The sequence below is a fragment of the Eubalaena glacialis genome, chromosome 1 (assembly GCF_028564815.1).
Source record: "Eubalaena glacialis isolate mEubGla1 chromosome 1, mEubGla1.1.hap2.+ XY, whole genome shotgun sequence".
NCBI classification, from domain to species: domain Eukaryota; kingdom Metazoa; phylum Chordata; class Mammalia; order Artiodactyla; family Balaenidae; genus Eubalaena; species Eubalaena glacialis.
Genome location: NC_083716.1, coordinates 14,764,713 through 14,790,452, shown reverse-complemented (window position 1 = coordinate 14,790,452; position 25,740 = coordinate 14,764,713). Strand labels below are relative to the sequence as shown.

General features: G+C 42.9%; 1 protein-coding gene across 3 annotated transcripts in view; it reads right to left on the bottom strand.

The window, feature by feature from the left end:
* The window catches only part of GFRA1 (GDNF family receptor alpha 1), a 217,216-nt gene that overhangs the window by 31,492 nt on the left and 159,984 nt on the right, over positions 1-25,740 (bottom strand). For all 3 annotated transcript variants that reach the window (XM_061193036.1, XM_061193046.1, XM_061193042.1), the window contains 3 exons: positions 14,899-15,008; positions 12,063-12,197; positions 2,277-2,458 (listed from right to left, as the gene is read on the bottom strand). In XM_061193036.1, coding sequence (XP_061049019.1) covers positions 2,277-2,458; positions 12,063-12,197; positions 14,899-15,008 — 427 coding nt within the window. The remainder of the gene's footprint in view (positions 1-2,276; positions 2,459-12,062; positions 12,198-14,898; positions 15,009-25,740) is intronic.

The following is a 25,740-nucleotide window of genomic DNA, read 5'->3' as shown; positions in this document are numbered from 1 at the left end:
CTAATGAAACTTAAAGCTTTTGCAAAGCAAAGGAAACTACAAACAAGATGAAAAGACAACCCTCAGAATGCGAGAAAATATTTGCAAATGAATCAATGGACAAAGGATTAATCTCCAAAATATATAAACAGCTCATGCAGCTCAATATTAAAAAAACAAATAACCCAATCAAAAAATGGGCAGAAGACCTAAATAGACATTTCTCCAAAGAAGACATACACATGGCCAAGAGTCACATGAAAAGCTGCTCAACATCACTAATTATTAGAGAAATGCAAATCAAAACTACAATGAGGTATCACCTCACACCAGTTGGAACGGGCATCATCAGAAAATCTACAAACAACAAATGCTGGAGAGGGTGTGGAGAAAAGGGAACCCTCTTGCACTGTTGGTGGGAATGTAAATTGATACAGCCACTATGGAGAACAGTATGGAGGTTCCTTAAAAAACTAAAAATAGAATTACCATATGACCTAGCAATCCCACTACTGGGCATATACCCAGAGAAAACCATAATTCAAAAAGACACATGCACCCCAATGTTCACTGCAGCACTATTTACAATAGCCAGGTCATGGAAGCAACCTAAATGCTCATTGACAGACGAATGGATAAAGAAGATGTGGTACATACATACAATGGAATATTACTCAGCCATAAAAAGGAGAGAAATTGGGTCATTTGTAGATAGGTGGATGAATCTAGAGACTGTCACACAGAGTGAAGTAAGTCAGAAAGAGAAAAACAAATATCACGTATTAATGCATATATTTGGAACCTAGAAATATGGTACAGATGAACCGGTTTGCAGGGCAGAAATTGATACCCAGATGTAGGGAACAAATGTATGGACACCAAGGGGGGAAAGCAGTGGTGGGCGGGGGTGGTGGTGTGATGAATTGGGAAGTTGGGATTGACATGTATCCACTGATGTGTATAAAGTGGATGACTAATAAGGTCCTGCTGTATAAAAAAATAAATAAAATTCAAAAATTAAAAAAAAAATGGGCAGAAGAACTGAATACACATTTTTCCAAAGAAGAAATGCATATGGCCAACAGGCACATGAAAAGATGCTCAACATCACTAATCATCAAGGAAATGCAAATCAAACCCACAATGAGATATCACCTCACACCTGTCAGAATGTCTATCGTCAACAAGAATACAGATAACAAATGTTTTTGAGGATGTGGAGAAAAGGGAATTCTTGTACACTGTTGGTGGGAATGTAAATTGGTGCAGCCACTGTGGAAAACATTATGGAGGTTTCTCAAAAAAACAAAAAATAGAACTACACATGACTCTGCAATTCCACTCCTGGGTATATATATGAGAAAAACAAAGACACTAATTTGAAAAGATACATGCACCCCAATGTTCATAGCAGCATTATTTACAATTGCCAAGATGTGGAAACAACCTAAGTGTCCATCAACAGATGAATGGATAAAGAAGATGTATATATATGTACAATGGAATACTACTCAGCCATAAAATAGAATGAAATTTTGCCATTTGCAGCAACATGGATGGTCTTGGAGGGTATTATGCTAAGTGAAATAAGTCAGACAGAGAAAGAAAAATACTGTATGATATCACTTATATGTGCAATCTAAGAAGTACAGCAAACTAGTGAACATAACAAAAAAGAAGCAGACTCACAGATATGGAGAACAAGCTAGTGGTTACCAGTGGGGAGAAGGAAGCGGGGAGGAGCAATACAGGGATGGGGGAGCGGCAGGTGCAAACTATTGGGTGTAAGATGGTCTCAAGGATGTACTGTACAACACAGGGAATTAGTCAATATTTTGTAATAACTGTAAATGGAAAGTAACCTTTAAAAATTGTATGCAAATCTTTTTTTTAATTTAAAAATTAAAAAGAAAAATCCAAGAGCTCCTTTTCTATATGTTGCTGCTTTGTACAGGACACTGAAAAAGCATAATAAATAAATAGCTAACTCAACTCCACCACCGTGCAAACAGAAAGCTTAAGGATTCATCTGCCCAGACCCCTCATCAAGGCCAATACAAGTACCTTGACCAAAGCCCCAGCCCTCATCAATGGCAGAGTCAGTTCCAGAGCCCATCCTTCTCTCCACTCTAGAGAACATCACGGTCTGCATCTCTCATGGTTAAAATGCACTTTTGAGACCCAAACCTGAGCAGCATTCCAAGATTCTCTCTCCATCTCTAAATGCATTTCAGAAAATGAATCTGTGTTCCCCTCAGAAGTAAGCACCGACAGGGAGTTCAGGCCCCTGCTCTTACCTGTAAATTTGCACAAGGTGGTAAAACATGAGTGGGGATTTCATTCTCAGAGCCTGCTGGCCCGAGGGGCTTGTTCTTGACCTGGAAGGCTGTGGTGGTGGTGGCAGTGGTGGTCTGAACTGGAAGGGCTGGCTGCCACACGGTCACATCTGAGCCATTGCCAAAGGCTTGAATTGCATTTTCTGCAGTAAAACAGGAGGAAATCCAATTTCAAAGTCAAGCAGCAAATGTAACAGACAGGATACATGAAGGCATAGAGGCACACTAGAAATTCTGATGAGAGCACTGGACTTCTCTGAACAAAACCCATCCATCCATCCACCCTCCACATGCTGAAAGCCAGCCATGGGTCAGGTGCTCAAAAATTAATTCATTCATTAAACCCTGAGCTGGACACTTAGCTATGCTCTAAGTACAACAAATATGTATTGTGTCCCTATTCACGTACCAGGTGTGGAGCAAGATCCTTGCCCTGAAACACCCATCAGTCGAGCCTTCTGAAAGCCAGCCTCAGACCTGTTATTTGGGATCACAGTCACTGGTCCATCTTCCAAGAAAATGCTTGTGTCAAAATTCTATACTAAAAGCAAACCATTTAGTGTTTTTTTGTTTGTTTTTTGTTTTTTTTTTAAATTTAATTTTATTTATTTTTTTATACAGCAGGTTCTTATTACTCATCCATTTAATACACATCAGTGTATACATGTCAATCCCAATCTCCCAGTTCAGCCCACCACCACCCTATCCCCGCCGCTGTCCCCCCTTGGTGTCCATACGTTTTTTCTCTACTTCTGTGTCTCAATTTCTGCTCTGCAAACCGGTTTATCTGTACCATTTTCTAGGTTCCACATATATGCGTTAATATACGATATTTGTTTTCCTCTTTCTGACTTACTTCACTCTGTATGACAGTCTCTATATGCATCCACGTCTCTACAAATGACCCAATTTCGTTCCTTTTTACGGCTGAGTAATATTCCATTGTATATATGTACCACATCTTCTTTAACCATTCGTCTGTTGATGGGCATTTAGGTTGCTTCCATGACCTGGCTATTGTAAATAGTGCTGCAGTGAACATTGGGGTGCATGTGTATTTTGAATTATGGTTTTCTCTGGGTATATGCCCAGTAGTGGGATTGCTGGGTCATATGGTAATTCTATTTTTAGTTTTTTAAGGAACCTCCATACTGTTCTCCATAGAGGCTATATCAATTTACATTCCCACCAACAGTGCAAAAGGGTTCCCTTTTCTCCACACCCTCTCCAGCATTTGTTGTTTGTAGATTTTCTGATGATACCCATTCTAACTTGTGTGAGGTGATACCTCATTGTAGTTTTGATTTGCATTTCTCTAACAATTAGTGATGTTGAGCAGCTTTTCATGTGACTCTTGGCCATGTGTATGTCTTCTTTGGAGAAATGTCTATTTAGGACTTCTGCCCATTTTTGGATTGGGTTGTTTGTTTTTTTAATATTGAGCTGCATGAGCTGTTTATATATTTTGGAGATTAATCCTTTGTCCGTTGATTCCTTTGCAAATATTTTCTCCCATTCTGAGGGTTGTCTTTTCGTCCTGTTTACGGTTTCCTTTGCTGTGCAAAAGCTTCTAAAATTCATTAGGTCCCATTTGTTTATTTTTGTTTTTATTTCCATTACTCTAGGAGGTGGATCAAAAAAGACCTTGCTGTGATTTATGACAAAGAGTGTTCTTCCTATGTTTTCCTCTAAGTTTTATAGTGCCTGGTCTTACATTTAGGTCTCTAATCCATTTTGAGTTTACTTTTTTGTATGGTGTTAGGGAGTGTTCTAATTTCATTCTTTTCCATGTAGCTGTCCAGTTCTCCCAGCACCACTTATTGAAGAGACTGTCTTTTCTCCATTGTATATCCTTGCCTCCTTTGTCATAGATTAGTTGACCATAGGTGCATGGGTTTATCTCTGGGCTTTCTATCCTGTTGCATTGATCTATATTTCTGTTTTTGTGCCAGTATCATATTGTCTTGATTACTGTAGATTTGTAGTATAGTCTGAAGTCAGGGAGTCTGATTCCTCCACCTCCATTTTTTTCCCTCAAGACTGCTTTGGCTATTCGGGGTCTTTTGTGTCTCCATACAAATTTTAAGAATTTTTGTTCAAGTTCTGTAAAAAATGCCATTGGTAATTTGATAGGGATTGCATTGAATCTGTAGATTGCTTTGGGTAGTATAGTCATTTTCACAATATTGACTCTTCCAATCCAAGAACATGGTATATCTCTCCATCTGTTGGTATCATCTTTAATTTCTTTCATCAGTGTCTTATAGTTTTCTGAGTACAGGTCTTTTGTCTCCCTAGGTAGGTTTATTCCTAGGTATTTTATTCTTTTTCTTGCAATGGTAAATGGGAGTGTTTCCATAATTTCTCTTTCAGATTTTTCATCATTAGTGTATAGGAATGCAAGAGATTTCTGTGCATTAATTTTGTATCCTGCAACTTCACCAAATTCATTGATTAGCTCTAGCACTTTTCCGGTGGCGTCTTTAGGATTCTCTATGTATAGTATCATGTCATCTGCAAACAGTGACAGTTTTACTTCTTTTCCAATCTGTATTCCTTTTATTTCTTTTTTTTTCTCTGATTGCCGTGGCTAGGACTTCCAAAACTATGTTGAATAACAGTGGCGAGAGTGGACATCCTTGTCTTGTTCCTGATCTTCAAGGAAATGCTTTCAGTTTTCCCCATTGAGAATGATGTTTGCTGTGGGTTTGTCATATATGGCCTTTATTATGTTGAGGTAGGTTCCCTCTATGCCCACTTTCTGGAGAGTTTTTATCATAAATGGGTGTTGAATTTTGTCAAAAGCTTTTTCTGCATCTATTGAGATGATCATATGGTTTTTATTCTTCAATTTCTTAATATTGTGTATCACATTGATTGTTTTGCATATATTGAAGAATCCTTGCATCCCTGGGATAAATCCCACTTGATCATGGTGTATGATCCTTTTAATGTGTTGTTGGATTCTGTTTGCTAGTATTTTGTTGAGGATTTTTGCATGTATATTCATCAGTGATATTGGTCTGTAATTTTCTTTTTTTGTAGTATCTTTGTCTGGTTTTGGTATCAGGGTGATGGTGGCCTCATAGAATGAGTTTGGGAGTGTTCCTTCCTCTGTAATTTTTGGGAAGAGTTTGAGAAGGATGGGTGTTAGCTCTTCTCTGAATGTTTGATAGAATTCACCTGTGAAGCCATTTGGTCCTGGACTTTTGTTTGTTGGAAACTTTTTAATCACAGTTTCAATTTCATTACTTGTGATTAGTCTGTTCATATTTTCTATTTCTTCCTGGTTCAGTCTTGGAAGGTTATACCTTTCTAAGAATTTGTCCATTTCTTCCAGGTTGTCCATTTTATTGGCATAGAGTTGCTTGTGCGGTGTCTGTTGTAATGTCTCCTTTTTCATTTCTAATTTTATTGATTTGAGTCCTCTCCCTCTTTTTCTTGATGAGTTTGGCTAATGGTTTATCAATTTTGTTTATCTTCTCAAAGAAGCAGCTTTCAGTTTTATTGATCTTTGCTATTGTTTTTTTGTTTCTATTTCATTTATTTCCGCTCTGATCTTGATGATTTCTTTCCTTCTGCTAACTTTGGGTTTCATTTGTTCGTCTTTCTCTAGTTCCTTTAGGTGTAACATTAGATTGTTTATTTGAGATTTTTCTTGTTTCTTGAGGTAGGCTTGAATAGTTATAAACTTCCCTCTTAGAACTGCTTTTGCTGCATCCCATAGGTTTTGAATCGTCGTGTTTTCATTATCATTTGTCTCTAGGTATTTTTTGATTTCCTCTTTGATTTCTTCAGTGATCTCTTGGTTATTTAGTAACGTATTGTTTAGCCTCCATGTGTTTGTGTTTTTTACATTTATTTCCCAGTAATTGATTTCTATTCTCATAGCACTGTGGTCAGAAAAGATGCTTGATATGATTTCAATTTTCTTAAATTTACTGAGGCTTGATTTGTGACCCAAGATATGATCTATCCTGGAGAATGTGCCGTGCTCACTTGAGAAGAAAGTATAATCTGCTGTTTTTGGATGGAATGTCCTATAAATATCAATTAAATCTATCTGGTCTATTGTGTTATTTAAAGCTTGTGTTTCCTTATTACTTTTCTGTTTGGATGATCTGTCCATTGGTGAAAGTGAGGTATTATAGTCCCCCACTATTATTGTGTTACTGTCGATTTCCTCTTTTAGAGCTGTTAGCAGTTGCCTTATGTATTGAGGTGCTCCTATGTTGGGTGCATATATATTTATAATTGTTATATCTTCTTCTTGGATTGATCCCTTGATCATTATGTAGTGTCCTTCCTTGTCTCTTGTAACATTCTTTATTTTAAAGTCTACTTTATCTGATATGAGTATTGCTACTCCAGCTTTCTTTTGATTTCCATTTGCATGGAATATCTTTTTCCATCCCCTCACTTTCAGTCTGTATGTGTCCCTAGGTCTGAGGTGGGTCTCTTGTAGACAGCATATATGTGGGTCTTATTTTTGTATCCATTCAGCAAGCCTGTGTCTTGTGGTTGGAGCATTTAATCCATTCACGTTTAAGGTAATTATCGATATGTATGTTCCTATGACCATTTTCTTAATTGTTTTGGGTTTGTTTCTGTAGGTCCTTTTCTTCTCTTGTGTTTCCCACTTAGAGAAGTTCCTTTAGCATTTGTTGTAGAGCTGGTTTAGTGGTGCTGAATTCTCTTAGCTTTTGCTTGTCTATAAAGCTTTTGATTTCTCCATCAAATCTGAAGGAGATCCTTGTTGGGTAGAGTAATTTGGTTGTAGGTTCTTCCCTTTCATCACTTTAAGTATATCATGCCACTCCCTTCTGGCTTGTAGAGTTTCTGCTGAGAAATCAGCCGTTAACTTTATGGGAGTTCCCTTGTATGTTATTTGTCATTTTTCCCTTGCTGCTTTCAATAATTTTTCTTTGTCTTTAATTTTTGCCAATTTGATTACTATGTGTCTCGGCATGTTTCTCCTTGGGTTTATCCTGTATGGGACTCTCTGTGCTTCCTGGACTTGGGTGGCTACTTACTTTTCCATGTTAGGGAAGTTTTCGACTATAATCTCTTCAAATATTTTCTCGGGTCCTTTCTCTCTCTCTTCTCCTTCTGGGACCCCTATAATGCGAATGTTGTTGTGTTTAATATTGTCCCAGAGGTCTCTTAGGCTGTCTTCATTTCTTTTCATTCTTTTTTCTTTATTCTGTTTGGCGGCAGTGAATTCCACCATTCTGTCTTCCAGGTCACTTATCCGTTCTTCTACCTCAGTTATTCTGCTACTGACTCCTTCTAGTGTATTTTTCATTTCATTTATTGTATTGTTCATCTCTGTTTGTTTGTTCTTTAATTCTTCTAGATGTTTGTTAAACATTTCTTGCATCTTCTAGATCTTTGCTTCCATTTTTTTTTCTGAGGTCCTGGGTCATCTTTACTACCATTGTTCTGAATTCTCTTTCTGGAAGATTGCCTATCTCCACTTCATTTAGTTGTTTTTCTGGGGTTTTATCTTGTTCCTTCATCTGGTACATAGCCCTCTGCCTTTTTATCTTGTCTATCTTTCTGCGAATGTGGTTTTTGTTCCACAGGCTGCAGGATTGCAGTTCTTCCTGCTTCTGCTTTTTGCCCTCTGGTGGATGAGGTTATCGAAGAGGCTTGTGGAAGTTTCCTGATGGGAGGGACTGGTGGTGGGTAGAGCTGGCTGTTGCTTTGGTGGGCAGAGCTCAGTAAAACTTAATCCACTTGTCTGCTGATGGGTCGGGCTGGGCTCCCTCCCTGTTGGTTGTTTGGCCTGAGGCGACCCAACACTGGAGCCTACCTGGGCTCTTTGGTGGGGCTAATGGTGGACTCTGGGAGGGCTCACGCCAAGGAATACTTCCCAGAACTTCTGCTGCCAGTGTCCTTGTCCTCACAGTGAGGCACAGCCACCCCCCGCCTCTGCAGGAGACCCTCCAACACTAGCAGGTAGGTCTGCTTCAGTCTCCTATGGGGTCACTGCTCCTTCCCCTGGGTCCCAATGCGCACACTACTTTGTGTGTGCCCTCCAAGAGTGGAGTCTCTGTTTCCCCTAGTCCTGTCGAAGTTCTCAAATCAAAGCCCACTAGCCTTCAAAGTCTGATTCTCTAGGAATTCCTCGTCCCGTTTCCTGAACCCCAGGGTTGGAAGCCTGACGTGGGGCTCAGAACCTTCACTCCAGTGGGTGGACTCCTGTGGTATAAGTGTTCTCCAGTTTGTGAGTCACCCACCCAGCAGTTATGGGATTTGATTTTATCGTGATTGCACCCCTCCTACCGTCTCATTGCGGCTTCTCCTTTGTCTTTGGATGTTGCGTATCTTTTTTGGTGAGTTCCAGTGTCTTTGTGTCGATGATTGTTCAGCAGTTAGTTGTGATTCCGGTGTTTTCAAAAGAGGGAGTCTATTTAGTGTTTTTTTAAAGTACCACATACCTAATTATGATACTGGGGTAATTCAGTGGCATTCATAGAAATTTGGCAGCCAGTAAAATCAAACAGCAAAAAAGTGTGATTCGCTACCACAGAGCACCTACTATGAGCCCAGCATTGCTCAAAGTACAAACGCAACCAGTTTCTTTAAAAGAAAAATCTATCCCAAACCTCATCAATAATATATAGTGAAAATTTAAGTAAGATTATTTTTTTCCCTTTTTGTTCCCAGTGGTCCAAACAAAATCTGCATAATTAGGAAGGAGCAGCCCTGTTAAATGAAAAGTTTAAAATGTAAAACTTTAAAATCCTATTATAATTTCATGGGATTAGATTGTTTTTATGGCACAAGTAAATTGGTTGTGTGTTGTTCTCCCCTCCAAGATGAATAAAAAACAGTTTTTAATCAGGTCCTCGGGGATTTGGCGTGGATTTAGGAATTTTTTATTTCATATTCATTGTATAAGAAATGAAACTCTTCCATTTGGGACCTGAATGTGTAAATTTTTAATATATGACTCTTAGCTGGCATTTTTCAATATACAAGACAGAATAATTGAAGCCTAATCTTCGTCTTAGAAGGGACATTTTGTTCTAAAATTGTTATCCTTTAAGTTCAGCAAATTGTAAGCTTGTTTTCTAAAACTACATTTTTTAGGCTGTAAGAAACCGCTTCAAATTAATATCAATGCTTCTAATGCTCCCATCCATGTTCCATGGCTTAACGGGTGGGAGGAAGGTAAAGAAAGAGGTACTTGGGGGACCAGTTTCCTTAAATGACCCAGGATAACAACAAGAAAACAGCAAAACCTTCCTTTTTCTTGTTAAGGCATGTAGATTCAGGAAACCCATGTCATTTGTTGAAACTGTCTGTGATTTCCAACGTGTTTGCCTTGCCATTTGGGAAGACTGTTTGTCTACTTGCTCATTCATTCGTTCAAGTGTCAATGGAACATCTATTGAGCGCCAGTCACTGCTCTGTGCTGGGAATCGGCAGGGGACAACAATGACAGCAACAAGAGACAAAAGTCCCTGTCCTCGTGGAGGTCACATTCTGGTTGGGGAGGCAAATAAGTAAAGTATATAATACATTAGGTGGTGAGAAATCCTTGGAGGAAGATGACGCAGAGGTGGGGTTCAGGGAGGACCAGGATGGGAACGGGGAACTGGAGTTTCGATGGAGTGGTCCAGGGAGGCGAAGGTGGCAGCTGAAAAAAGACTTGAGTGACAGTAACTGATGTCTCATCTCTGCCCCTAGACCATTCTGCTCTCTTCCCTTCACCTCGGCCATGTACTTTGGCTTGAAAATAACTGTCTCCTCCCCAATTACCAGAAGTAAACAATCAGGCTGGAGTCATGCTCACGATAGGGGAATTGGAGGGTGTTGGTTAATTTGAAGGGAGCAGAATTGGGTTATTGCGTTTGGGCTGGAATCTACAAATTCCAATTCTTTCTACTCTAGGGCCTGTTGCAAGAGACTGAATTTACAGCCCTGTGCTCCATCTAATCAAAGTATAAATGGAATGACTATGAAAAATTCTGGCTGGCTTTGGTCACCAGTGAAGACCAAACGCATTTATTTTTATTGAAAAGTCATTAGCAATAAGATACCATTATCCCCTTCACCAAAATATTATTAAGCAGGGACAACTTTAATTTCTCTATGAGGCAGTGGTTTTCCAGCCCAAGTGAGTATAATCTTTTTTCTCACACTAACCTCTATTGTCATTGCTTTATCTTCATTAAAACTTGGATTCTGCCAGAAGAGTGTGCAGGATGTGAAAAAGAGGATATGTATGTTTGTGTGTGTGTGTGTGTGTGTTTATATATATTTCTTTTTTTTTTAGTCAAGACCAAATAAAAGGCTTAAGGTGTAGTTCCACGGTGTGCCCAATGTCTTGGCAAATGTCTCCATACTTTAGACTAGTTTTATGGGTTTAAATTTCACTTAAGTGTCGAAAAGCTTGTTTTAGTTTTAAGCTGATCAAAGCATTTGGTTATAGCCAAGTACCTACTGAGCAAATCACTAAGATTTGTCTTTTCAACAAAAGAAACAATTGAGGAGGTTTTAGAAGTAACACTTAAAAGCTTTCCCATGTGCGTGCAGTAAATAGTTTGCTAATTCTTTAGAAATCACTCAGAGCACCATGGAGAAATTGTCACCTGAGGGCACAGTGCTCAGAGGGGTAGGTGAACCTTGGTCCACACTTCCCACTGGGAAGTCATACCTGGTCCCCGACGTGCAGGCACGTGTTCTTGTCCATCAGGCCCTTCAATATCAGGCCTGACACAGAAGCCCTCAGGGCACAGGGGGCTTTGGATCCTATCTCTGGCACGGCTGGTTTAGGTGAATACCAGCTGTTTATTCAACTGTGAAATGGAGATAACACCTGCATCTCCTAGGTGCACGTTACAGTCAGTGCGACAATGTATACGGTACACTTCTCACAGACTGAATTTGCACATAGAGCAGGCACCCGATAAATTAATGGTGGCTGCCACCGCAAAATGCGAGTAAGGTATTCAAGCATCTCAGCTGGATCATCGCCTAGAGCGTGCACATCTCGGTGGACAGAAGGGAGACCTGGCACAGTGCTTACAGAGTTCATCTGATGAGGCCCATCGCTCACACCCGTACATTTCTCTCTATCCCTCTCCCTTTGGGAAACATGTTTCCAAGTTGCCTAAAGGACCCTGCAATAATAACCAGTACTGTTCCCAAGCAGAGCCCACCGCCCACCCCCCAGCCCCGGCTCAGCTCATCTCTGGAGATAACCGACCTCCTGAAGCTCCTGGCTGCATCGCCAGCCGATCTCACTCAAGCACCGTTGCTTCTCCTCGGAGCCAACCCTGAACATCCAGGGGGCTATTGATGTTAACATTCTAATTTTTCTCAGAGAGCCCTTGGAGGCCTACCCCCATCTAACTTGTCTGAGAGTCTCACATTGTATATTCTGACCAGGTTTTAAGAACTGCTGGAACTGACTTGGGGTTGGTTGCCAAGATCAGAATGTCATCTGTGGGTAGAAATGTTCTTTCCCACACAATGTACCCTCGGTTATTTGCATCTCTCACTCTCCTGGGCCTCCGGACTCGCCGTCTTAGCAGCACCCAGTTCATCACTTGCTCCGGCCCCTCTGCATTACGTAGTGTGGCCAAAAGGAGCTGGATTCACCGGCAGCGATCAGGAAAAAAAGGAACAGAGAGACAGAGAGAGAAGGCAGACACAAGAAACACAAAGGGACAGCTTGAACTTAGAGGGGAAAACATGTTTGTGTGTTTGTTGCCTGTTGTTTTTCAAACTCACTAAGACATGTGTTGTCCTTGAAGAAATTCAGAAATTTCAAGCACTCCTCCAGGTCGTTTCCACTGTTGTTGCAGTCACACCAGGGGGCCACACTGAGGCTACTGGAGTCTATGTAGTTGGGGGTCATGACTGTACCTAGAAGAGTAAAAAACAAGGCGTTTTATTCTTGTGTGATGGTATAAACTTTCCTAGAGCCTAAAAAGAAACAAATGTTCCTCTGACAGCGGATGCACCATGGATAATTACAAACATTGTGTTTGCTGAGTGGAAAATTAGGTTAAGCAGTGCATTTTCTTGGCAATTTATCCTGAGCACATCAAATAATTTACACATTGACTTAAAAAATTCTAACAGAACTCCTTGAGCTGCACTTAGGGTGTTTTTCGCTGCACAAATGGTATGGATGTCATGGAGTAGGAGAGAATTCACTTAGAATGCATGAGTTGCCAAATCCCTTGCATTTTCTTGAAAATGTCATTAATCTTCAAAAATAGATAGAGCTGGTTTTACACATCTTAAAAAATCCTTTTAGGACGCTGCCTCTACTTCCCTCGGAAGCAACAGGCTCCTTCAGAGTAACCCAGAGAAGCTTAGAAGCTGTCCTTATGGGTTACCCCACATTCTGGATGCATACAAGGAGGCTTCTGCTCACTAGACTCTCAACTGATTTAGCGTTCCAAGTTGTGATGGAATTGGAAATAAACAATGGAAATTCTCTAAGCCAATGGCTCCTGGAGTATTGTCTTAAGAGTCCTCAAAAGTCCTCCAAGAAATGCTGGGTGGCTGCTCTTGCCTACATCTTCCTGTGTATTTATTGTTCTTCTGATGAGTTCTGTACTGGCACAAATAAACAATGCGTTTATACTTAACACGACCCAAATGTCTCCTCCTGGGTGGCTCACACCAGGCAATGCCTACTCATGCCAAGAAGCCTTCTGTTTTTATACAGTTTGTGGAATTAAGAAGTAACAGGCAGTCCAGTGAGCCACAGGATATATTTGGTTCAGAAACAGAAAAAAATATTCTTTTTAAGCTCTTCTGGGTCAAGGGCATCACTTCTTTGCCCTACATTCCTTACTGACTTGAACTAAATAATGTCCCATTATACCTTGGGATGAAAACGTCAACCCACAGCAGAGAGAAGCTTCTAACTTTGGGTGAGAAAGGAACGGGCACCCCAAACGCTGAGTGAAGAGGTTAGAGTATGCCTACTAAGCACCCACTGTATGCCTGGCACCAGAATGGATCCCTGACATTTGGAAGAAGTAGGAACAAGCTCTGTCCTGAGAGAAGTTAGAACCCAATGACCAGAGTGGAGGGGAAGAGCTGGACCCAAGAGAGAAATAAATTTTGGTGCATAGAATGCATTGTCTCAACCAGTTATTCCCTTAAATAATGAGGATTTCATCATCCTCAGGCCAGAAACACCTGGCAGTCCTGAGGCTTGGCCCCGTATCGAGTATTTAATGAGCATGTGTACTTAGAAGGTACAGACTGAGGTGTAAACAGTGATTATATCCTGGAGTGGGGCTGTAGACCTTTAACGTTGTCTCCTTAGGGCTCTCTGTATTTTTTTTTAAAAAACTCTTTACAATGAGCACTCCTTACTTAATTCAGTTATTTCTTAAACTTGTAATTCCATAGTTGATAAATAATCCTACTAGGGACTACTTTATTTAAGAAAAGGAGAGAGTGAATGCAAATTTGGAGGGCTGACTTAAGGGAGATAAGCTCATGGGACCTATCCATGAGAATGGTCAATAGCTGGTGAATGGTATTACCCAAGAGAGCACAGGTATCCTTGCAAAAAAATAGTTGGGATGAGTGTGCAGGCACCTGCAATATCCCTGCATTAAGTACTGTCAGTGATTTTCCCAGTGGCTCTTGCTGAAGACACTCTGGTGACAAAGCATTTGGTCTGTGCTGTCACTCTTGGTGGGACTTTCTTTCTGCCTGGTGACTTGTGTGATCCTGGCAGGCGCTCACACCCTGGCTGAGCCATCAGGCTTCTGACAACCGTGATTTCCCTCATCCTTCCCCAGCCTTCATTACGTGTTCCTTCTCAAACGACAATCGTGAGCGAGCCCTGCCACCAAGGCTTCTGCAGCCCTGGCACCCAGAGCCCTTCCTTTCCTCCTGCTGCCCCCGTTTATCCTTGGGTACAGATCTGCCTCTTTCTGTCCCTCTTCCGACTCGCACTGGTGCCTTGTTTATTTGCACTGCTCCCCGGAATGCCAAGAACCTGGTTCCTCTAACGCCTTAGGTCTTGAAAGACCGAAAACACTATTTCTGCTATGTCTGTTCTCAGGCGAAAAAATTAGGTGAAACACCCCCTACCCACCAGGAGCTGAATTACCCAGAAAATTAATGGCGAGCAGGACCCCCAGTATTCAGGGATTTTCTTTCCAAAGGGCCATTTCTGGAAAACAGCCTTTCTGACTTCCCCAGACTGAATGACTTCCAAGTTCCCTCTCTCCAAAGTTCCCTAATTCAATTAACTTGGTTTGACTTGCTCTCCTCTTCCATAACCACGCTTTCCCCCCTACTTTTGTTCTGTGCGGTCAGTTCTCCAACTGAGATGCTTCCCAGGTCTTCACACTTGCTGCCTTCCCGTTCTTTAATAATCCCTGCTTCCTGCCTTTGTGCATCCATTGCCCTCCTTTCCCCCCCCACCCCCTTCTTCAGAGGCGAGTCCTAAAGGACCCAACATCAAAACACCAGCACAGAACATTCCTAGGAGATTTTTACATCCACAGGGAGAGGCAGGCTACAATGGAAGGAGTCTGAGTATTTGTAAACCAGCATTTTCTCCCGTCCCATGTCTCCCCAGTCTTACCAATAAGCCCCGAGTAGGCGAGGAGGCAGTCAGCGTAGTTTTCCTTTAGACAGCTGCTGACAGACCTTGACTCCGGCTGGCAGTTGGTAAAAAAATCCGCCAGGCGAGATCTGCAACAGGAAGAAAGTAGGGGGTGGGGCATATGCTTTAAAATAGCCTAAGCTTCTGGACAGACATAACTTTTCTTTACTCCTTCCTTGATAGGCCTTTTTCCACATCAAAAAATACAGAGAACGTGAACTCTTAAAATATTAGCATCCTCTCTTATACGTGCCCCTAACCATTCCCTCGCCCACCTGTGTGGGCGTCTTGCAGAGAAGTCTTCAGGGCCTATAACTGGAGAAATCTAGCTGCTTTGAAGTTTCCGTTCAATATTTATTTCTGACTAGACTTATTTGCATCTTTAGGAAATATGCTTCTCCACACACTCACCGGAGATCCACACTGGGAAAATATTTACTTTATACAGAAACATGTCCCTGGCATCAAAAGAGGATGCTATAGCCCAACTGCTCCTGTAATTACTAGTGGCTTTAAAAATACGTGTATCTGTCATCTAAGTCATCTCTCATCCACCACCCCAGGGAGGGGGCAGTGGTTTATTCCAGCCAAGTGATACTGAGGAGGAGCTCGCCTTTCCAGAACTGAAGGGAAAGGCAAAAGCGACAGGGTGATGCTGGCTCGGGGTGCAATTTCACTGTCTGACTGGGCATAGGGGGTCCACTGATCAAAGCGAAGCATCTGTCTGCAGTTTGCTAAGCCTCCAGGGGCCAGCGCAGCCCACCCAGAAGCCCTGGGTGGTGGTGAAGGTGCAGAAGTGAAGACGGGGCCGTAGACAACACCGGTCTGGAGAGGAAAAGGGCTCTTTGTGGCCAACTGGCTGTTTTTCAGTCTAAAGAGGATATTGTTGGAGAAATCCTGAATGAGAGCTGGGGCACCTCTGAGGTCATCCGAGCAGACCACAGCTCTGTTTCTATGTGAAGAACACAATGGACTTCAAGAGAATTTAAATTATCTGGCAATTATGGGAGACAACGGACGTTTGTCTTAGCTTTCTTCCTTTTAGCTCACCCGAGTTGCCAGCCAACATACCCAGGGCTGTTTTTACTTCTATCCACCCAAGAAACTGTATTTACTTAGCATACTTCATGATATAAACAAGCTTGCCTGGGTGGAGCTGAGCAAGGTAGGATGTCTGGAGAACACAGAGGTTTGTAAAAGGCCTGTAGGATGCACATTCTGTGTCCCTTTCCTACAACTTTAACTGGAAGGGGATTAAAAGGCCTGATGAAATTATCTAAGTTCACAGCACATTGAAAAGGATGGTTCGTATGGGAATGGTCTCTCCTTGAACCCTTGTAAACAAGGCGTATCTGAGCTCCCTACCTGTGCCAATCTGTACATCCCATATGTCATGTGCCTGGTTCCATGACTGTGACCCTCCGGGGCAGGTGTTGAAGCTCTGCTTTATTTTCTTTGCACAGCACCTGACACTCCTCAGACAGGCCCTTTAGAACGCTTCCCAAGCAGGGCCATGTGCTGAAGCTAAGTGGCTTGGCAAAATCCTCCAAATGAGGCTCGTGCGTATCCCTGTGTACGTGCCTGGATCTCTCCCACGGTCTAAGCCTAGTTGGTGTTTTCTGACTCTAACTGAACACACTGAAAGGCATAAAACCTGGCCATTTTCTTTAGCCTGGTTAAAGGATTTATCTTTCAGAGGAAATCCCTAAAGGTGACTCAGGCTTACTCAACTGGCCCCAATGGCATCCAGCTTGGATTGAGTGTTAATTTCAGAAGAGTTTCCCTGGTCATGAAAGTTAATGATCTCATGGCATTGGGCTACTAACTCTGCAAAGGCCAACTGTGGTTCAGGCAGCTGGGACTCCAGTTCTGCACACAACCCGATCAGCTCTCTGACCTGGCAGCCCCGCGCTCCCAGCTGCCCCGCAGAGACGGTCGAAAGGTCGCACTGTCTCCGAGTCTCCTGTTTCTCGTAGCCTCTTGAGCAGACTATTAACTGAACAGCACCGTGATGCAGATTACTATCCTCCAGCGCAAGGCTAATGCCACCAGATTCATTTTACTTAACAACCTCAGAACTGACTCACAATTGGACTCTGGAATGAAAGGCTAATTGAGTCCGTCTGCTGCAGAGAACATAACCCTGATTGGGAGGCTAAAACTAGATATACTGCTCTGAGCATCACCCCAGACAGGCTGGTTTTGGAGAGAGGATTGTCAGCACAGATCCCGGTCCTAAGACAAAACCAAACCAGTGGACGGCAAGAGTTTCAAAATAATCGTGAGCACATGCAGCGTAGCTAAAGCACTAACATTTCCCTGGTTCCTTCATCTTGACCCACCTCCCCCTGCCGTTTATACTTGGAGACAGGATGGCCACTTTCTGTGATTCACATTTTACAGATAGAAAAACTGACGTCAGAGGAAGTTTATACAGTGGTTCCTGGAGCCAGCTCATTACGGGCAGACTGGCACCTTTTCACGAATTTTGCGAGTTGGTTAACATCACAATGGTAGCTTGAAAGTGGCCTTGGTGGGAGTATTTACACAATGGTAATCAGCAAGCGCTACAAATCAGGGTCTTGTGCTGTTCTTGGAGAACCAGTTGTTACATATTTACTGGCACAGTGCTCTTTAAAAACCAGCATGATGTAGTCAATCCCAGAGATGAAGGATGTGTCGGGTCTTGGGAGTTGAGTCCCAGCTCTTCCAGGACAGGCTTCCTCTCCCTTTGTGTCAAATGGCATGTGAAATGGTGTCGTAAATTAACCTCCAGTCTCCAGTATCTTCCAAAGAGAGAAAACAGTCCTCCCCAAAGATCCTCACATCCCAGCAGCACAGTTCTCTGAAATCTCTCAAAGCAACGTGTGCAAATGATTACATGTATTGACAAAGCCTCTGACTTCCTGCCCGTTCCATTCACTGAATGATGGGTCAAGTGCTTGTGATAATAACGATGAATAAGTTCCCTGTCCCTGAGCTGAAATAACCTGCCATCTAGAAGCTGAGAGAAACAAGTAAAAAGATTATAATACTACAGTGGCTAGCTCTTGATAAAAGGTAAGAAAAGCTGCTAATAAAAATAACACAACGTGAATGAAGTATTTAGTATATATTAGGTATGCCTTCATACACTTTATATTTTTTCCTGACAACTCTAATAAGGTAAGAGCTATTACTTTGTTATCCTAATTTTACAGAGGGGGAAACCACAGCTTGAGAGGCTGTAATATTGAGACTGAGACTTGGAGGACGGCTAGGATCCTTCAGGAAAAGGTGGAAGAGGGTACTCCGGGCAGAAGGAAGCAGTATGTGAGAAAGTAACCATATTCTTAATAATCCCAGGGTAACAATTACGAAGTGTTTGTACCTGCCAGGCACTGATCTAAGTGTTTGGCATGTATTCACATATTTAATTTTCACAACAACCTTAGTAGGTGATACTTTCAGCCCCATTTAACAGATGGAGACACTGAGGGAAAGAGAGGTTAAGTAACTCCTTCCAGGTTGTAGAGCTCTGGGCTGGAGCTGGAATGTGACCACATTCTGTGGGACTCCAGAGCTGGAGGACATTCTCAACCACTACACCTAACACGTACATCATCCAGAAAATTGTCAGTCTATCACTTGAGATGGTGGGACCACGGGAGGCAAATGGCTGAGTGAGAGAGATGGTGCTGGCAAGATCACCAAGGGCCTTGAATGACCTAAGAGTTTGGATTTTATCCTGAAAGCAGTGGGAGTCACAGAAGGATTTTAAACAGAGAAGTAACATGAGCAGATCTGCAGAGCAGGAAGACTCTTGGGTGTCTCAGTTATTAAGCAAAGATTTGCTTGAGACCTCTTCTGTGTCCCCCCTGCTCTAACAGCGATGAGAAGAGCAGGACACTGGCCAAAGGCAGGAGGGACAATGGTGTTGGAGGCTGCAGCCAGCGGAGAATTGAGGGCCAGAGGGGGAGGAGGGAAGGAGGATGCCCTGAATGGTGGGTGTTGCTAGAATGAAAGTCAAGACTGCAAAAAGGAGGGGGCAGAATCAGGGTGTGAACAGCTCAGTAGACAGTGGTGCCATGGAAAGTGGAGGGGGACCCAGGAGAGGACAGTCTGCAAGCAAGATAGTGAGGTGGTCTGTGGGTGTGCTAAGGTCATGGCGCCTTGGGAGTCAAGCGCCTAGTAGGTTGTGCGAGCCCCGGACCTTCATCTGTCCAGTTGCCAACCAGCCCCAGCATCCCAGGACCGCCCCCTGAACACGACCTCCTGCCCACCCTGGGTTAAGAATCACGCCGTAACCTTTTTCAGTGGCTTCCTCCGCCTGGGCTGCAGTGATGCAAACAAGAAAGCTTACATGGCCAGTGTGGGATTAACAAAGAAATTCCACAACTGCATTTCTTCTGGAGACATGAAATCTCCATGACGACAGCAGTGATGAACCTGATTGTTTTTCTCTAAGAAAATGAATAGGCACTAAAGTAGAAATGTATCTCCCTGCGAAAGAGAAATTTCCCACCCTTAAAGAGAAGAAAAAGGCCGGCAAATGCCAAGTTGGCCTTAGGAAATCTGCTGAAGAGAAAACACTGGTTTATGCAGAAAATATCATATTAAAGGAAGCATGCTGCTAACTGGAAATAGAAAAATGATTATAATGATAAAATCTAGGAGCGTCTTAAACAGCAGATGGTCTTTTGACAGTGGAGGGAAAATCATTTACCTACTTTTTCTGTTACCATTTTTAGGAAAATAGTGTTATGGCGAACAGGTAAAAAACATACTAGTAATGCCCAGTTTCACTCATCGTGGATTATTCTAATCCTTTAAATGTTTTTTTTTTTTTTCCAGGGCAAATCCTATACTTGGACACAAGCTGTGTGGTTGCTGGAATGGAGACCTGGACAAAGAATTGTGAGATCCTGAAAGAGATCCAGGCTCAGACACTAATAAACCAGAGTTCCTGAACACGATGCTTGACTACTTAGCTCTTGGATTTCCCTTCCACTTCAGAAAGACAGTCTATTGGACACTTGAAGCTACTTGGAAAAAAAAATCCACTTGTTTTTGAAGCATTCTTATCATTTTCATCCATGATCCCATTCCACCATTACACATGATTTAGTGCCAAGGCATTTGGTTTCCTTTGAGTATAGAGACCAGATCTTTCTAGTGGATCCCCTCGTCTCACATGCGAGAAAGCTGAGGGCCAAAGAGGTTAAGGTCCTGCTCACTGACACATGGTAAGTGGTGGCAGAGGGGCCTTCACTGGAAGAGGCATCGCCAACTGCCTGTAACAGCCCTGGAAGGAGAGAGTGAGGAGGGTGCTGGACTTTAATTACCCTGGGATTGAATTAAAGTCGTCAAGTGTCTAATTGCTCTGTCCCTCCCACCGTCTGACCAGCTTTTCTTCAGAGCCTTCTTCCTAAGGTTCCACTGATTTCACAGCCTCAGCGAGTGCTTTGCCTGCAATGCTGGGGCTCAGGAGGGGCCAGAGGGTGCAGACAGACTCTGCCCAAGAGGGTGGTGAGTTTGTCAATGAATGAGGCTCCCCTTTATTAAGGAGTCTTTGGGACAACACCACTGCCCATACAGGACTGCAAGACTTGCCTATCCATTAGCAACTCAAACTTGGAACAGGATCCATTTATTAATCTGCTCAGGTAAGAAATCACTGGCATTTTTCTCTGAATCCAACGTGAATGTTAGGGCTTTAAAGTCTTGGTTTTCAACTCAAGCCATTTAGTTTCTGAAAGCTTTCTCAATGGGTCAGTTAGAGGAACCCAAAAATGACAGGCCTGGGAGTGACACGCATCTGTTTCTAATCCCAGCCCTACCTTCCATGGTTAAATACCTTAGTAAGGTATTTAACATCTCCAATCCTCAGTTTTTTCACCTGGAAAATGGGGCCAATGGTATCTAGAGTTGCCTTAAATGGTTGCTGTGACACCTAAGTGACAATTATATAAAGCACCTTGCTCAGAACCTAGAATACATGTTGCCCAATACATTTTTACTTCATATCCCTTCATCTTTTCTCCCCAATTTCTGGTCCATTCTAATGTGAAGCCCTTGCAACAAAAACATATAGCAAGCTCAACACAGAGAAACATATATCTTTATCTTCTGCTGGCCCTTATATTACATACAGGCAGACCTCAGAGACATTGCGGGTTCGGTTCCAGACCACTGCAATAAAGCGGATATTGCTATAAAGCAAGTCACACGAATTTTTTGGTTTCCCAGAGCGTATAAAAGTTATGCTTCACTAAACCACAATCCATTAAGTGAGCAATAGCATTATGCCTAAAAAAATGTATGTACCTTAATTAAAAATACCTTATTGCTAAAAATGCCAAAACAATTGCAACAATGACATCAAAGATCACTGATCACAGATCACCATAACAAATACAGCAATAATTTAAAAGTTTTAAATATTACAAGGATTACCAAAATGTGACACAGAGACACGAAGTGAGCAAATACTGTTGGAAAAATGGTGCTGATAGACTTGCTCAATGCAGGGTTGTCGCAAACCTTCAATCTGTACAAAACACAGTTTCTGCAAAGTGCAAGAAAATGACGTATGTATTTAGAACAGGTTAATCTGTGTAACTGAGGGCAGTAAGTCTGACCAGAACAAATTTGACGAGTCCGAAGCCAGGAATCCTGAGGTGTTACTTAAAACCTCAGTCATATGAGCTTATAGAATAAAAGCATTTTAAGAAAAGCTACTTTTTCCCAGGCATTTAGGGGGAAAAGACATATTTTTTTAAATGACTAAATATCAGTAAGTTTGTTAATACTGCTAATGTTTTATGCAGAATAAAATCAATTAGAAAAACATGCTGCCCAAATCAGCCCTGGGATGACAAAGCAAGAGCACTGGAATGGTAATTTTCTTGAACAGTGACACAAAACAGATTTTTCCTCTTTCTGTTTTTAGAAAATTACCTTAGCCCTTCTTCTCCGGCAGCCTACTGGAGAGCACATCTGGAAAGCATCCTTCAGCGAATCAGAGCGTATGTTAAACATATTTTGCAGGGGGTGTATTCTTGCTTTGCTGTTTCCCACTTTGGACTGTACATTCTGGCTTCCCGAAGCAGAGGCCCAGTGTTTGCCAGGGGCAGGCTGTGAAGCTGGGGGGCTCGGGCTGCTCTTCAGAAAGATCAGGTCCTCCCGCTGCCTGGCAGCAAATGTGACCTCTCTGGAGCAACGGCCCTGGGGCAGGTTTGCACGCCCCAGGCACAGATGCTCAAAGCTCCACTGTGTTCCTCAGCCCCTTAATGTGGGTCCCCACTCCTGGCGGGATGATGAAAGCCTCAGCCAACGATGTGCTTCTTGGTGACTTAGCCAGACGGTGGCCACATGTTGTTGGGAAATAGAGCCGTGAGGTCCAAGAAGCCCTCAAGACTTGCCTAATGTTTTTGTTTCCTGGGACAGGAAGGCCCCTGTGACCAAGTCGAAATCAATGCCTGTTCCCCCCAAATCCCTGCTCAGCCTCATCCAGATTCTTAGGGAGGTTGCAGCCCATTTAACCAAATGCCCCACACTTGCGCCCCTCACCCTGGGGAGTCCCTGCTCATCTGGCTCCTTGGCAGCTCCCGGCCTAGCATGTGGGTCACAGGAGGCTGAGGTCACTGCCCTCTGAGCTTGACCCACAGGAAGATGGAATGCCGGTGGGGCCACGCATCACTTTAGCCCATGTGTCCTGCTTGGGGTCTATCTCTAAGGGCGAGGGCTCAGTGAAAGCAGGCTGCAGGGCAGAGATGCGATGCCTCCTTAGCCTTTCTGATCACATCAAACTGCAGCAGCCCCGCCCCACCCCCCCACCAAGGGAAGCCCAGGTCAGCATCAGATCAATCTCGGCATCCCTCAGGAAGTCACCTTGCATGAACACTGACAGCCATCAATCAACATCTGCAGAGCGGCTGACACAGCTTGACAACTAATCTCTACGTGGCAAATCTGGAAAGCAAGTTACGGTAGTTGGCAACGGAATCCATCCCAACCTAGAAGAGGCTCTCTGCAGCCCCTGATTGGATGCCCCAGAGCTGCCCTTCAGCTGGGACTCCTCCCTTCCCCTCCCTCAGCAAATTTCTCCAATGCACACACTGATGGCCACTCTCTAACCAGACTGTACGTCATCATGGGAGCACAGACACGTTGCGAACAACCCTATGCTTCGTGGTCAAGTCAAATAAGTTGTTTTGTATTATCCATGCTACAGCACGTCTCTAGCGCAGAAAATGTAGCTTTGGTGGTACTTGCTTTTACAGGAAGAAACTGAGGGAGAAAAGAAATTGGGGGTTTTTCTGGATGATGAAATTATCATTAAGCTCTCAGGTATCCAACAGCTGTCTGTGACAAAGATGCTAAAACTCTGAGTAAATCGTATCCAATAAGTTTTCTATATTTCTGCAGGGAATCTTTAGTAATCAGTTTTGTGACTTTTGGCCACGAGGAGAAAAAGAAATAGAAATCTAGATGTTCAACTGATCTTTCGCCAGTAGAACCACACCTTAAAACTCCAGACCAACACGTTGTGAATTTACTTCATGTAGAATTGTACGGGTACCTCCACCTTCAGGAGTGAATTACAGAAGTTGCCTCACATTCATCCTGAAATCTAAGAAGCTCTAAGTCAACTGCTCAGGTACCCAGGGCAGCAAAGGTCACCCACCATGCTTCCATTTATTTATGCCCACTCTTGCTTCAGAAAAAATTTTGAGATGAATTCGAACGTAGCTTTGATGCAACAGAATAAATGTAAAAATTAGCGAGGGTATTTGGGGCCAAAGAAAGATAAGACAGAGGTAGAGGTGCAGTCAGTACAAAATGCACACATACACCTGGCTAGATGAAAGCTAAGTACTTGGCTCTGTGCTTTATAGAAACCACTGGGAAGAGGGGGGAAGTAACTAGTTCCACAATTCGTGATATACCAAAAATCAGAAACAAGATAGATGCTCAGAAGAAAATCTACTGTGGGAGGCCGAACAATGACCCACGAAGATGTGTACACTCTAGGCCCTGGAACCTGAGACCTAAGGCTATGTCACCTGACATGGTAATAGCACCTTTGCAGATGTGATGAAAGTTGTGGGCCTTGAGGGGGGTAGATTATCCTGCACTATCCAGGTGGGCCCAGTGTAATCCCAAAGGTCCTTAAAAGTGGAAGAGGGAGAAAGATAAGGAGGTGAGAGTAATACAATGGGAGAAAGACTGGACCAGCCTTTGCTGATTTGGAAGATGGAGGGAAGGGCCATGAGCCAAGGAATGAGGGCAAAAGACAATAAAGTATATTTGCCCCTAAAGCTTCTGGAAGGAACTCAGCCCTGCGGATGCCTTGAGTTCAGCTCAGTGGGATCAGGGCAGTACTCCTGACCTTCAGAACCGGAAGAGAATACGTCTGTGTGACTTAAAGCCACCGCGTTTGTAGTAATTTGTTACAGCAGCAACAGAAAATGAAAACACTATGAAACGGCAGTAAAGGTTTTGCAGATGGAATCTGAAAATGGGCCAGGACTTAAATTTCAATTCAACCACTTACTAACCATGACATCTTGGGCACGTACCTTAACTTTTCTGAAGCTTAATTTACTCTGGTAGAATGACAGGAAGTCCTTCCAAGGGTTCCTGAAGGATTACGTACATGTACCTGGCACCTAGCACCTGTTTACAACTGTTCCAGATTCCTAGATGAGGACAGGGCTCATAGCGCTGTTGCTTCTTGCTCTGCTCTGACCTTGAGACCTCAATGAAGCCCCAGGGTAGAGATGACCGCACTGGTATTTCCCTTAGAATCCATCTGCTAATAACTTGGCAGATGAAATGCTTTGTCCTGAGGTCACTAATTCACCTATTCAAGGTCTGTATGTGCTCGATAATCTCACGATTAACATCGGGCTTACACCTTCCATTAGGACCGAAGAGAGATTTCTCCTGTGAGTCCTCTACGTCTTCAAGCAGGGAAATGAGTTTTACAGGACAATGGCCTCAAACCCACGGAAAAACAGGTCAAGGCAATTCTACAGGTCACTACATATGATCCCTATACAGTGTCCTCTGCTGGCCTGGTTGGCATCAGGCCTGTGTCAGTTTAAGGAGGTACTGTCTGCAGCCTCAGAAGCAAATGTCAAACCATGATGTTTATAGCTAGAGAAACTGAACTCTAATTACTTCAGGGAAACACAGGTAAATTCTAGAAATTATCCCAAATGCTGCCTGGCCTCCTTCAGTCAAACCTTGCTTCTTCAAGGGTTCCCAGATGATGAAAAATTAAAATTACACAGGCTCTCTTGACTTTACTAATTTGCAAAACTCCCCCCTTGTCCCTACCCCCAAAGGACAGCCCTGTGGTACCTGAGCCCCAAGCTTCAAGCTCTGCTCAGCCAAATATTAATTTATCTTCCACACATTGAAGGAGCCTAGTTGCTGTGCCCTGGGAGTGGGTGTGGGGATGGCGGAAGACACATGGATGTCTGAATGGTAACAGCCTGCACTTGCACAAACAGACTTTAAGCAGAAACATATGAAAAGAAGATCTCCTATTAATCCTTAATAGGGTTTCAGACTTCCTAAGGAAAATTATGTTCAATAGTAAATACACACTAGGTCATTTTTCTTCCCGGCAAGTTGTTTTAAGGTCAACAGAGACTTTGAGCTCAGCAAACAACGAGTCCCTAATATCGTCCTTCCTAGATGGGGCACTGCTCGGGAGATGGAATTGCGGTGTTACATGTCAAAAGAATAAATCACTTATTCCACTGCCATCAGATGATAATTCCCCCCTTTTATCAGAAAATCCATACTCTTGGTAGTGATCCATTCTCA